Raw genomic sequence first — 14,700 nt, forward strand, 5'->3', positions numbered from 1 at the left:
TAATTAGATTTCCACTGTAAATCATGATATTTATGGTTCACATTTGATTTCATGATGAAGCTGCTTTAATGAGAATTTCAGCAATGATATAGGGCTGTTTATGTGTCTTTGTGTGTATCCCGCAATGGATCAATTTACTGTTCTGGGGACCTTCCTGCCTGGTCTCCACTATATACAAACTGAAATGTCCAGAAAAAGGCCAAACTCCCTGCCATGACTGGCTGTAGCATATTTAGATGAAGTTGTAAATGCTCAGACCTCCTTCACTCCTACCCATACTACTCACTTTTATGATTCAGTTTTTAATTCAGTTCATTTTTATATAGCACACTTCACAAGATCTTGATTTACTGGCATCTCTTTGTTCTTAGTCTCTCCTGTGGTCATGAGCGTTGGGTAGTGATGAAAAGAACTAGATCGCAGGTTCTTGTAGCAGAAATGAGCTTCCGTCACACGGTGTCTGGGCTCAGCCTTAGTGATACAGTGAAGAGCACAAACATTCAGGACAGAGCTCACTGTAGCTCCACATTGAAAGGAACCAGTTGAGGTGGTTCTAGCTTCTGATTAGGATGCATCCTGTACACCTCCCTGGGGAGGTGTTAAGGACTTGTCCAACACCCTGGAGAGATTATACCTGTCAGCTGGCATAGGAACACCTCAGTATCCCTATGGAGGAGTTGGAGGAAGTTGTGGGGAAAGGGGACATCTGGGCGTCTTTGTTTGGACTGCTGCACCTGCAACTTGGGCCCAGATAAGTGTCAGGAGATGGAAATGATGGATGGATGGATGGAAGGATAAATTGATGTATGGATGGATGGATGGATGGATGGACTGGTCACTGATTTCACATAGAGTGCTTTGGCAAGTTACCAAGTAGAAATACAAACGTTACTAATTATGTAAGAAATATGTAGTATATAGTAATATATAGTAATATAGTATTAGCTACTGTATGTAACATTTTGTTTTTAATCTAGTAGTTAAAAATGGATTGGTAACTGATCTATATATTCACATTCATGCATGCATTTCATCAGGACATTATATACATATTTGTTTTAATTAATTTCATAATTCTTGGTAAATGAGGCCAATGAAAACTATCAATTTACTACATACAGTATGTGTAATTTTTTAAATCTGACTTGGCATTTTAGAACTGAGTATATTTTTTTCAAAATATGCAAAGTACAAATATATTATATTGTAGCGACCCTACCCATAACAGGTTTCAAAAAGGAAGACACAGCAGGATAAAGAAAAAAAAGGAATTCACAAATGTAAAAACAAAACAAGCGTCCTTGAACCTGAACTATTTACAATAATCTAAGAAACTCTCATTGTTGTGGCCATAAGAGACGCTGTCAAAGAAAGGTCAGGCTCGAAACACATAACCCACCTCCTGTGCTGAGCTCATCTCTCATCTATCTAACCCACCCTCCTTGTTGTCTCTGAACCATCTAGAAGTCCCGCCTCTATTTCCAACCCCTCTGTTCAGGGTACCACCCCTTTTCTTCCTTTTTACTCTCAATCATATCCCTGACGTCAGTCCTCTGCACCGCTCTCTACTCTCCCCACTAGACCAAACAGCCACCTCTCCTCCAGGCTTCACCCCAGCCGGGACGCCACACTATACATGTAACAATGTAGTATAATATGAAATAGGTTAACTGCTTGATGGCCATTTCATATTATAGACATAATACTAGTTTAAAAACACAAATAATACTAATATGTTTAATTAAAGTTCTTTACGATTATATAATCGTATAGTATTTATGATAATACAAATCACTGAAATTCAAAACTGCTTTTCTCTTGACTTCATCTTTGCAAACTTAGAAACAAATTTGTTTAAATCCATTGTTTGGGCTAGTTCACTCTCTATTGATAAGGTTGCTGAGAATTACAGTATGTGAATCATAAGAACATACATTGTATACGTATACATACAGATATTATAGAGGAGAATATGAACCAACTAGCATCCCACCTCAGATGGACCATGTTCCCTTACCTGTCCAGGAGGCCCTAATAATGAATGGACAGCACAGCTTTATAGGCATCCTGGTAGAGATTCCAGTGTAATGGAAATATAGAAGAAGACTGCCTTCTGGAGCCATAGATTCCCTCAGTACACTACATTGCAGCAGCCATCTGGTATGGCTCCCATTTGGACACCAGAAAGGCAGCATGGGAGCCCTTTGACCAATCCTGTTTAGGCATGACTTAAGTTATTTAACCTTCTACCAACTAAGCTTTTTTTACTGTAGCCTTTGGTGTAGGTCAAACTTTTTATTTTTTTACAACTTGCATGTACTGAATTTATTCAGGTTCTGATTTGATATTATTTCACTTCTAATATCAGAGAACTAGACTTGATATTTTTTGAGAACAATTAAGTGGAAAGGACTGGTGAACTTTGCTGGGCTGAATGCCCTGATCCCATCTAGATTGTTCTAATGTTCAGTAGAACACATATGACAGAATGTTATCTATTACTGGAATGTGCTGAGTAGAGCAGGTTACAAGAAATGTTTTTCTTCTGACTAGTTGTTTTTCTAAATTCATGTTTTATCTTTACAAAGATATACATAAGATTAGAAAGCAAATCACAAATAACAATTGTTTAAATGTCCATCCTCATGTCATAGTCTCTTCACTATGTGGAGCAATTTAAACATGAGTGAATGTAACAGTGTGAACCCATCACAAGTCATATGTCACCATAGTCCGAAATCCGTGAGCCACAACAGCATTCTTTGAGCTCCTATATTCTGGTTTCTTCAGTTTTTGCTCTCTAAAGAGAACCTGGAAGGACAACTTAATATGTTCACATCCTGGTGCCAGAAAGAATGTTCCTTTAACCAGGCAGGTTTGCTTGCTATGTGTTTGTGTACTGTGAGAGAACTGGATTGTGCATGCTGGAACCTGATCGAAACCTGTTACAGTAGGAGAAAAATCATTGAACCCAAGGGTCAAATGCAGGGAAGGCTGGTTTGAAACAACCTTCATTTCCCTTGTCTTATGCAGCTGCCCCAGGAAAAACGTAATAATTAGAAGTGTGTATGGATGTTTGTGGCCTTCTCCCCTCCCTGTTCTGTCCAGTCTGACACCCCTGCTGCATCAGATGCACAATGCTGATTTCCCTGAAGATCCTGAATTCCTTTTTACTGAGGCATGAGAGGTGAAATGGACATCCCTCTTGAATCTTGTAGCAGTGATATATGAGAAATAGAGCATCACTGTTAGTTTAGTTCAGCCTTCGATTCAATTAGCAATACACTTTTGCGAGCTCTCTTGAAATGGAGAATATCCCAGATTGTTTACCTAGTGTTATTAAGAGAAAGCTGAAGAGGCTGCTCTCAGCGGCGTACAGAAGGGGTCACTCGAATACTCCTCTAATCATCCGAGGGCGTTGAGTAGATAGGTTTACAGTCAGTGAACCTCACACAGAATCATTAGAAAAACTTGCTGGGGGTCTAAACAGGAGTCAACAATCATACATGTTGCTTTTTCTTCTCTGCGCTCTTCCATTTTGGGAAGTATGTCTCTTTTAAGTGCAGCTCCTCCACAGGGATAATGTAAAGCAGGAAGGATAAACGGACAGTAAAGGAAGCAAACGTCAGGTATGGTGATACTGTTTTCAGACTATTACCATCTTGTATTTGTGTCTCTCAGAGAAGAGACGCTTTCTTTGTGACACTTGACACTCTTTAACGCTCTTCTTTCTTTCCTTCTTTCTTTACAGCAGCACAGTGCTGAGGTTGTTGCTCTTTGAAATTTATATAAATATCCATGGTTAAAAAAGCAAGTAACAAACGGTTTATGTTTGCAGATGCTCCTAAATTAGGTGGAATGGCAGCCACCCTAGAACAATGGAAACATTATAGATGGACCCGGAAAGAAGTCAGACTTGGCCTTATGTTTAGCAGATGAAATTTAATGCAAATAAATGTGCAGTTTTAAATATAGGAAATTATAATATTAGATGTGATTACACATATCAAACCTGAAATCACACTGTATGAGAAGGACGCAGTGACTACAGTGTCCACATCCAGGCAGAGTACAGAAGGGATTAGGAAGACTGATGGGATATATGAAGTTATAAAGCTTAATGTGTAAGTGATCTCCATATTAAAAAAAAAAATATCTAGATAGAGAAAGAGAGAACTGCACAGGGGAAACTCCAGGGATGAACACCTAGACTGAATCCAGGTCTGTAAGGTGCGTGTGATAAGGAAATATGATAGAAGTTTACAGAATTATGAACAGAATTAGTACAATGGATACCAACTTTGATTTAAAATGAGTTCTTCATCAAAAGCACAGGTGCACAGAAGGATGATGTCTAAGTGCAAATGTCTTTCAAAAACATTTTAATTTTTTTCCTCCCACATGGACCAATAGATACATGGAATTAGTTCCCCAGTAGTGTGTTAGATAGTAGTTTAACATTTTTGAAAGAGTGATGAGTTAAGTGAAACTACTCAAGCCATGGGGTTTGATTTTTTATATTTTTAATTTGAGCGTTGACTGAACATTGAATCTTCACTAGCAAACCTCTCATCCCAAATTCTACAATAGTTTGTTCCCCTTTGTCATCTGCTGCCCCCAACAAACAAAATAAAAACATATCCAGAACTGTCAGGAAAAAGCAATCAATAAACAGTTAATATTTAGAATATCAGAATTACTGGAAATTATAAATATACTCAAATGCATATACATTACCATATTATATTTAATTCTTATTACTATTAAATTATGCTAATTATATATTTTTATCTCTTAGAGCGATACTTTGGGAATCTCAGCTTGAAGGTATTTTGTAGAAGTTACCTGATTAAGGATTAACGAGACATATTGTTTATTTATTTATGGTGTTTCATGGAATAAAGGGAATCAAGCAGAATGTAGCTTTGTGAGTTTCCTTATTGGGCAGGCAAAGTTAGCCCTTTATAGGTTTTGGAAGATGAAGGTCAAATCAGGCAGGGAGACTCATTTTACATTAATAATAATAATAATAATAATAATAATAATAATAATAATAATAATAATAATCTTCATATATAATACACTACTGTGGCTGTTCGTTTGTCTGTCCAGGATTTTAAATCACCTGTAGCTCACAAATCGTTTGATCTATTGACCCGAAATTTGGTACACATATACTATGTGACGTCTACTATCCGCTTTCAGGATAATGATTGACCTCCAAGGTTATTCATCTTTTTATTTTTATTTTATTTTATTGTAGAATCGACTCTCAGCAGCGGCCAGCAGGGCGGCCGTGTGGCACATGCGTATGGGCGCCGTTCTCATCCACACCACCTTCACCGTCACTTCCTCTAGTTCTTCATATCTTAAATCATTCTTGAGGCAGATTGAAGACTTAAGTGCCAGCTTAAATCAAAAATTAAGGAAAACTTACTAAGTAATTGCACCACAAACACTGACTTAATCAGTTTTAACATGAAAAGATGCAGACAAAAGAAGAGAAGAAGCGGGCCACTAAGGTGAAGACAGGAAGAGTTTATCAAGAGCGAGTGCATCAACCACTGAGCAAACAAATGCTAAACATACAATGAAAGATCAGGAAAACTAGGAATGCTCAAGTCAAATGTATTCACTGCACATTATTGCCAGTAATAATAATGATAATAATAATTCTTTAAATTTATATAGCACTTTTCTCACTACTCAAAGTGCTCTCCACACAGGGAGGCCTCAGGGAGCAAACCCACAATCTCCTTACTGCAAAGCAGCAGCATTACCACTGTGCCATTGCATGCCAGGATTTATCTGGACTACAAGTTCTTTAAAGTTATTTATAATTTTGATGCTTTTATGAAAGAGGGGTGTATTAATGAAACAATATACTTCATGATCACAAACTTATTTTTCTTATTTGAAATAGGATGTAAGATTTATTCTCATTTTGTTTTCTACTGTTGAGTTTTCTTTTGTTTAGGATGGTAAGGATTTATTGATTTGTGACTATTAAAGTTAATTTTAAAACTTTCTTTCTTTCTTTCTTTCCACATTTAACAACAGCACCAATGACATAGCAGCGTGCCTGCTATCTGTGACACATCTGATTACATCATCAACAAGTGACCCTGAGTGCACAAAACAGTAACCACACATGAAAAGCGTAAAGAGCATGAACCCAGCATAACTGGTTGAAGTGCTGAATATGTCTTTTCAGACTAGAGTCTAGTATTGACTGACTAAGACGGTGGAACTTCTGGTTTTAGGTACTTCCAGCAGGAAGAGGGCAGGTCCAGGTGGATGGACGAAGGGAGTGATGCCATTGGTGTTAAAGCTGTCAGTCTTCTGGCTTGCAGTGAGAGGAAAAGAGAAGGAGTTAGTACACAGCGCCCACCCCATCACCTTAGCACGTGCGCTGTCCCCTATGTGCACATGTGTGACACCACACATGGGAGGAAGACCAAAGTCAATTTTGAAACCAATGAAAAAATTAAGCATTTGCTAGTTATTTAAACCTATTGTGGTGCTGTCTTCTTGGCAAGGAAGCTGAGTTCCCCCTTAATGGATAAAAAGTCCCTCCAAAATCATTAAACTCTGGGGTCTTCCTGGTATCTGTACCATTTAACTGAAGCACAATCAAATAATTATTTAGAATGTCCCATCTTGAGTTATAATCCTGATGTGGGTAAGCTTCACTGTCATGTGTCATATATTTCAAACTTACTTCACCCACAATACAATTAACGTTAGTTACACAGTTTTTCAATAAAAGTAGCATATCTTGCTAAAGTGCACATCTACTTGACACCTAAAGATTACATGACAGATGCAAATGCTTTAATTATTTTATAGAACATAAAACTGAAAGAAAAAAACATCACCTTGGGGAGTTTCATGCAAGTGGTGGTCAGTCTCAGTGGGAGAATGATCCCATATCACTGTTCTGCTTCTCCGACTCATATTTGATGTTTCTCATTAGTCAGTTATTCAAATTATTGCTATGTGCCTGTAAGCGAGTGTTCATGAAATAAGTCATTTGGGATTATAGAATTGCCCATGTGCTTTGATTTTGGGCATATTATTTAAAAGACATGTATGGTATGCTTCTTTCTATAAGTTAATTATGTATATGAACGAGTAAGCCAATTAAAGTAACTTTTTCGCTCTCTGATTTTAGGTATAGGCTTGCTGGTCTTCCTGGTGAATATCAACAAAAGAACATCACCAGCCCAGAGATTAATTACTGCTTGCTGAGAGACCTCATTATCTGGACACAGTATGAGATCCAAGTTGCAGCTTACACTGGAGCTGGACTGGGAGTGTTCAGTCTCCCTGTCACTGAATATACTCTTCAAGGAGGTGGGTGGTATAAATTCTCCACAATTTGTCCATGCAAGTTAATGTTGGTGTCCAGTTTTGTTTCATTTTTTTCCAAAAAGGGTCTGAATTCTCTAAAATGAAGTGTAATTGCCCATCTGGCAAAAGGGTTGCCAAAACAAGAGGATGTCGAAGGACCTCCTTTAGCATTTCTACTTGTAATGGAAAAACAGTTGGATATCTAGCTTGCAGCCTGGTGCTGCTTTCTGTTGTTAGTGGATAGTTCACCTAAATTTGTCTAATGTAAGTGAGTGTGGGTTGGGTTTAGGTGGGTCCTGTGATAGCACTAGTGCCTCTTCCATCATGGACATCTATTGTACCTCTTTCTCTTGCTTCAGTTTCTAATGGCCCCATACTGGATAAAGAAAACTGAGTGATGGATTCCTCTTGTTGCTTAAATGTAATGTTAAACATACACCAACATACTGTATATTACATTTCTAAAAAAGCTATTGATGCCGAACCTGGATTTCTGTGAATAAAGCTTAAAACTATTGAATGCAGATATTTAAAATTATGATTACGTGGAATGAAATTGAAACATCATATATATATTCTTCATCCACAATGGGCTGCTTCTGTAATAAACGTGTTTAGTTCACATATCTCTCTATTCTATAAAAAAAATCTTTCGACGTAACAAGAGACTTTAGGAGACTTTATGGAAAAGCTTTATTCAAGTCCCGCAAGAGGAGAATATTGCCATGAGATTCTTTCAAGTTACGCCCTCCGATCAACCATTTTTAAGCAAGACCATGGTACTCTCACCTCTCAGCGTGTGAATGCTTTTGTCAGACACATTTCCTGCACTCTCAGCTCTTATAAATTTTAACGTTTTCATCATTTTAAGTTCCCAATTAAAGAAGACATATTATGTCCAAATCTCATTGAAGGATTTCATCATGAAGGGTTATCAACAGAAAAAACGAGTACATGGGCAATCCTAGCACCAAGAAACAATGAAGTCAAACAAATTAATGCAAATTTTGTTGGTCGGTTACATGGCAAATTGGTTAAATGCGTATCAATGGACTATGCTGAAACAGTTGGTGGTAATTGTGCAGAAGATGAAAACAACAACTTACAATATCCCAAAGAATATCTACAACCATTAACACCATCCGGTCTTCCACCGCACGAATTACTGTAGAAAGAAGGATGTTCCCAAGAAAGGTAATGTAGTACATCTTCTGCAAATAACATTAGGCAACAAAGGAGATCTTGATATGCCATTTGTATTAAAATGTTAACTGTTTCTAGTAAGAATAGCTTTGCAAAGACAATTAACAAATCTCAGAGCCAAACATTTGAAAAAGTCATTTTATTTAATAGAGGGAAAGAAACAAAATTCAATCACGGGCAGTTGTATGTCATGTTGATGTAAATGTAACACTTCACATGAAAATTAAACTCTGTTTAAATTGTACATCCGCATCCCCATACGTGAGCAGCAGAACTACAAAGAGGCTAGCGCTGGCACAGAGTTGGCGAGCGAAGCAATCAGGGGGCAAAGCCCCCTAGTTCTCTGTAATAAAATTTGGAAATTTATAAATTAGACTACTACCATCTAAGAGAAAGACCTGCTACAATAAACATCTGAACATAGCCATCAAACCACAGAATCCTAAGGCTACAGAATTATTTCATTGATTTTAGATTCTTTACTAAAATGTAATATTTGCTGTAAGTGGTTTAAATGATAACAAAATATTGACAATGAATATCAGGACTTCTGAAATTAACCTGTATGTTTTTATGATCAGTGACAACTAGATTGTTTTTAACAATATTTTAATGTATAAAATAATATAGCAATAATTCCTTACCATCCTAAAATTTGCCAAAGTAGAATTAGATTAACAGTGAACCACTTATCTGTTGAGTGCTGAAGCACAGAAATCCAAATGATTTCCAAAAGCGTCCAAAATGTCCACTAGAGGGGGATACCAGCTACTATCCCCCACTCTGACTAGTAATGAGGGCAAACACTGGGTCTACACAAAAATAAAAAGTTTTTGTTCTTAAATAGCCCAAAAATCAGTTATTGTTGGTTTCCTTTTACTGTATTCCATATCAATAAAAATGGGTTACAAAAAATAAAAATAAAACTCCTTAGAGCACAAAAGGCAAAATGGAGTTGCCTAAAACACAAGGTAATCCAATTGAACAAAGTCCCAAAATGGAATTGAAGATGTAGCAAAAGACAAAAAAAAAACCAGGTCAAAAATCCAGTAACTCACAAAAACACAGCCTAACACACAAGTAAACTCACTCAAGTAAAATTAAAATGAACCACCAGGAACTGTGGGAGACCCTCTGGTTTTGTAGGGTGGTGTGCAGTAGCTGACGGTGATTGGCAGGTAGCCTAGCCTTTTGGAGGACTACCCACTTAACACACGGAACATAACAAATGGACAGAACACATGGAATATAACAAATGCCACTTAAATAAATAGACAAAACAAAAAGTAATGAATAATGAATTTAAGAAATGTTACTCAATGTAGCAAAAATTAACAAAAGAGACTAAAACATGAATTTGAACCCCAGCTCGAGGAGGAATCCTGACTGAGACATGACATTATTAAAGTCATTGCACAGGGTTGGGTTTAGAAGTTTCTAACATATTGGTTGTTTTATATTTCTGCTGCCTCATAAGCCAACAAGTCACATGTGTTAGATCTTCTTAGGATGTATAAACCTCCAGGCAGCCATATGAAGGCAGCAGCAGAATATTGTTTATATAAATATTAAAACCTTCATCTGATAGGGAAAGTTATTAAATTCTAAATAATACATCCATGCGGAGATAAAAGAGAACAGACTGAGATGAGTTCATGTGATGTCTTAAGCTGCGATATAAGGCCAACTCAGCAGAAAAGACACGAGTCACTTGTGACAGAGAGAGAGAAGAGAGTGCCACCAAGGATTACTTCACACAGTGTGCGTCTGCTGTATCGAGAAAACCCAAAACGAATATGTGCAAGTCTGTGTTGTAGCTGAAGATAGGAAGAAGGCCCATTTATAATGGGCCTATATATGGAAGATGTGCACTATGGCCTGTTTATAGTACAAGTGTTCAGTGTGTGGCATTACGGATAATTGGTATTGCGCAGGTGATGAGTGGTGTCTGGATTCTTCTAGATGTGATGCTTAGAACTGAGGCCAAACAGTTCAATCTCAGTTTCATTAGACCAGAGAATCTCATTTCTCACAGTCTGAGATTCCTTTGGGTGACTTTTTGCAAACTCCAAGTGGGTTTTTATGTGTCACATGACCACTCTGTCATTAAGCTCAGATTAGTGGAGTGTTGCAATGGTGGTTATCCATCTGGAACTTTCTCCTGCAGGTTCTCTGCAGCTCAGGCAGGTTGGCTCTCAGATTCTTGGTCACCTCTCTTACCATAGTCCTTCTGCTCTAATTGCTCAATCTGGTTGGGTAGCCAGCTCTAGAATATGTTGTGGTGGCTCCATCCTTATTCCACTAAAGAATTATGGATGCCACTGTGCTCCTGGGAAACTTCAGTGCTGTTGACATTTTTTGTACATTTCTCCAGATCTGTACCTCCACACCACCCTGTCCCCAGGCTCTGCAGGCAATTGCTATTCATCTTATAAATGATTTTTTGCTCTGATAAACATTGTCAGCTGTGGGACCTTCTATTGACAGGTGTGTGCCTTTCCTAAATGGATCCAACTTATTGCATTTACTCAGGAGGACTCTCAACAAGGTGTAGAAACATCTCAATGATGATCAATAGAATAGGATACACTTAAGCCAAATTTTGAGGTGTCATTGGAAGTGATCTGAATGCTTGTGTGAATGTTACTGTATATTTCAGTTATTATTTTCAATACATTTTCAAAAACTCCTAAAATTCTGTTTTTGTTTTATCATTCTACTGTATTGAGTCTTGCTTGATGTGGGAAACTGTTCATCCTGTTTCACCTGTTTCTACTTTTTTGTTTCAGTGCCAACTGCTCCACCTCAAGATGTTGAGGCAGTGGCGATCAATTCCACTACAATTCAGTTCACATGGAATCCGCCTCCACAGCAGTTCATAAACGGCATTAATCAAGGATATAAGGTGAGCAGCCGATTAGAAAGCACAATTTCTTATTGTAAAGAGGCTCTGTACAAAAATATATTGTTATTGTTCCCTTTAAACCGGCGAAGGTTTTTCTCCTGCAGTCTCCTGGCTTCCTACGCAGTAGTCGTATTGCTGTAAATCTGTCATTCAGTAGGTGGTCTGCTGCCCCTGCACCTCCACATTCTCACCACTCAATGGGCTGAGAGTGACGCATTGAACAGATGTGACCTGATCTTGTAGAACACCAGGCTTACTGCGTACACCGTGTCTGTGTGAGATGAGCTGTGCCCTGTTGTTTTTGGTAGAGGAGCAAAGTGTTTGTTACTAATTATCTGTAGGTTATTATTTTTTGCTTTCCAGTCACTAATTTATGTAACATCACAGGGTATGCAGAAGTCAGTATTTGAAAGAGCCAACAAAAGGGTTCTCCAGGGTTACGTAGGTTCTCAGCAGGGTTCGACACTTTTATCAAGAGGTCTTAGGAGATCAGTTATTTTAAGCAAATCCTGCTTCTGAAAGAAGTGTCTGCTTACCCACAGGTTTCAAATAGTTATATTTAATTCAGAAAAGGAAAAGGATTGCATATGAGACTACCATCAAGCATTAAAGAAATAAGACCTATTACTGACAATTCAGCTCATTGTCTTCTTTTGCTCTGACCAAACTCACTCCCTTTATCACCCAGCCTCACATTTACCTTTCTTGAAAATACATTTATTGAATATCAGTTTGCCCCAAGGAGACCCTTCTGAGTGACAGAAATGGCATACTAGTGTAGATCAGGGTGTCATTTATTTTTTGACTTGTTTGTGGGTTATTTCCCTAAATTAGCACAGCCTATACTGAGTGTTGATTCCTCATAATGGTTTCATTAGGTTCTAGAATTGCCACTCAGCTACAGATGAGATATGTTTAGATAAGGTGTGATGGAAATGTACATCATTAAAAGTAATTCAGAGTCTACAGTATGTGACATTGCTCAATTTGCTCTTTTAATTATTATTTGCCTGGGGTGGACAATCAAAGGGTTAGGGGTAGGGTTATGGTTAGAGTTAGTAGTCATTTAGGAGTCAGAGGTTGGAAATGCTAGTCGGTCATCATAAAAAAGGAAGAGTTGAGCTTTTCTGAAGGTTCATACTGAATTCATAGTTAAGAGGGAACTCCAGAAAAATTATATATATATATATATATGAAACATTTTTAATGTAGGTAGATTATTTTGACCTGGTCATTTTAAAAGTAGCTCGCAAGCCGAAAAATTGTGGGCACCCCTAGTGTGAAAGATCTCCTGAATTCAGGAGAGGAAGACCCTTATGATCCTCTCAGCAGTTTTTACTACATGCTGCAGAGTCTTGTGCTCCTGGGCTTTGCTGTTCCCAAACCAGCCAGTGATACAGTTTGTCAGAACATTCTCCACAGTTCCTTTGTAAAAGGTGGTAAGAATGGAGATGTTGTTGTGCCTTCTTGTCAACAGAGTTGATGTTAATTGTCCAAGGAAAGGTCAACAGAAATATACACCCCAAAAAACTTGTTGCTACTGATTCTGTCCACAGCAGAGGCATTGATGAGCAGTGGTGAATAGTCACTAGTCAGTTCTTCTGAAATCGACATGAATCTCTTTTGTATATGTTGACATTTAGACACCATACCACCTCACCACATATTCAACCTCCTCTCTGTAGGATGGTGTCATCATTGTTGCTGATGAGGCCCACTATGGTTGTATCATCTGCAAACCTGACAATGAAGTTGGTCTCCGTGCTACATACATGCAATAAAAGTCTATAATTCAGTGTATAAAGTTGAACTTATTATTGAATGTCAGTTAATCCACTGAATCTGCACATCCAGGTCTCTCAGCCAGTTCTGGAGTTGGACTGGTAAAATCATCCTTGTCTCCGCAATAAGATCTTATGGGATATTCAAAGGCTTTGTGTTGGATGACTTGCTGCTCTGCTCCACAGACACATTGAGTCGATAGCCTGATACCATTTCACCCCACAATCTACAAATCACCTATGTTTTGTTCTAATGTAATTTAAATGACACCAGAGTTGTCGAAGCAGGTTAAAACCACTTGGTCTCTCATCCTGTTTTATTAAGTGCCATTCCAAAAGGGCTTTTACTAATCACCCACTCTTCCCACTTAGATTAATATTGAAGTCGGTTGCCATATCTATTAACTTTCTGGATATTGGTGGATGTCTTGAGAGTAGTTTTGAATTTCTTAATATCTGTATGACCTCGTAGACACTCTGTTCTTTTATTGCACACTCGTGTTAGTGTGTTTCATCTTCTGAGATTGGGTGGAGCGATGTTACTCAGTCTAGGCCAGCCAGTGGAGTGGAGTGGAGCTTACTATGCCAGTGATCATCTTCATTGTTCTGTTTCATTGAACATCAGTCTTCTTGACACATGCGCTGTTAATCCATGTTGAAACACGAGTCTGAGCTGCGGAGAACACAAGGCCTAGGCCTGCCGTGCATAACACACTAGCGGAAGCTCCCCACGTGGTAGCTGCTTAAGTGATCCCCAACAGAACTGAGATTATCAACTGATCTCCTGGCTCATACAAGATACTCGTTCATAGCAGCTGTCACTAATGATACAGTACAGTATAATACAATATTTGGTCACCATTTTCTGCTTTCGTTCACACATATCATTTTCACTTCAACAACAGCATAACAGGTTATTGTGTAATTTTATCAATGTTTTCTTAATAAAGCACTACAGTATGTGTTGATATGGTGAAAGTCACTATATTATTTCATTATTATATTCTTTATACAGCTCATTATTCGTTTTTTGAATTGTATTCATTTTTTTCACATTTCTCTTTGTATTTATTTTTTTTCTCCTTCCTCTCTTTATCGACCTTGTTGCCTGTGGGCACTCAATGTTTTTCTTTTTTCTTTGTTGTTAGCTCTTAGCCTGGCCTGAGAACCAGCCTGAGGCTGTTGTCATAGTAACCATCACCCCAGAGTTTCACGGAGCACGACATATGGGCTACATCACTGGACTGAAGAAGTTCACCCGGTACCTCACTACTGTGCTTTGCTTTACAACTCCAGGGGACGGGCCTAGAAGCCCCCTACAACTCATCCAGACTCATGAGGACAGTAAGTGAGCGACCATGTTCTGTTTCACTTGTTCATTGATAGCGGGTTGGCAGAAGTATGCTAAGGGAAAAAGTGGGAGAGACAAGCCTTACTTAAGGAGTAGCACGCTTGAGA

At 38.2% G+C, this 14,700-nt stretch overlaps 1 protein-coding gene across 3 annotated transcripts in view; it reads left to right on the forward strand.

Annotated features, from left to right (window-relative positions):
* The window catches only part of sdk1a (sidekick cell adhesion molecule 1a), a 1,556,037-nt gene that overhangs the window by 1,296,841 nt on the left and 244,496 nt on the right, over positions 1–14,700 (forward strand). For all 3 annotated transcript variants that reach the window (XM_039774120.1, XM_039774121.1, XM_039774122.1), the window contains 3 exons: positions 7,175–7,356; positions 11,346–11,461; positions 14,391–14,586. In XM_039774120.1, coding sequence (XP_039630054.1) covers positions 7,175–7,356; positions 11,346–11,461; positions 14,391–14,586 — 494 coding nt within the window. The remainder of the gene's footprint in view (positions 1–7,174; positions 7,357–11,345; positions 11,462–14,390; positions 14,587–14,700) is intronic.

The sequence above is a fragment of the Polypterus senegalus genome, chromosome 13, assembly GCF_016835505.1.
Source record: "Polypterus senegalus isolate Bchr_013 chromosome 13, ASM1683550v1, whole genome shotgun sequence".
In the NCBI taxonomy this organism is placed as follows: domain Eukaryota; kingdom Metazoa; phylum Chordata; class Cladistia; order Polypteriformes; family Polypteridae; genus Polypterus; species Polypterus senegalus.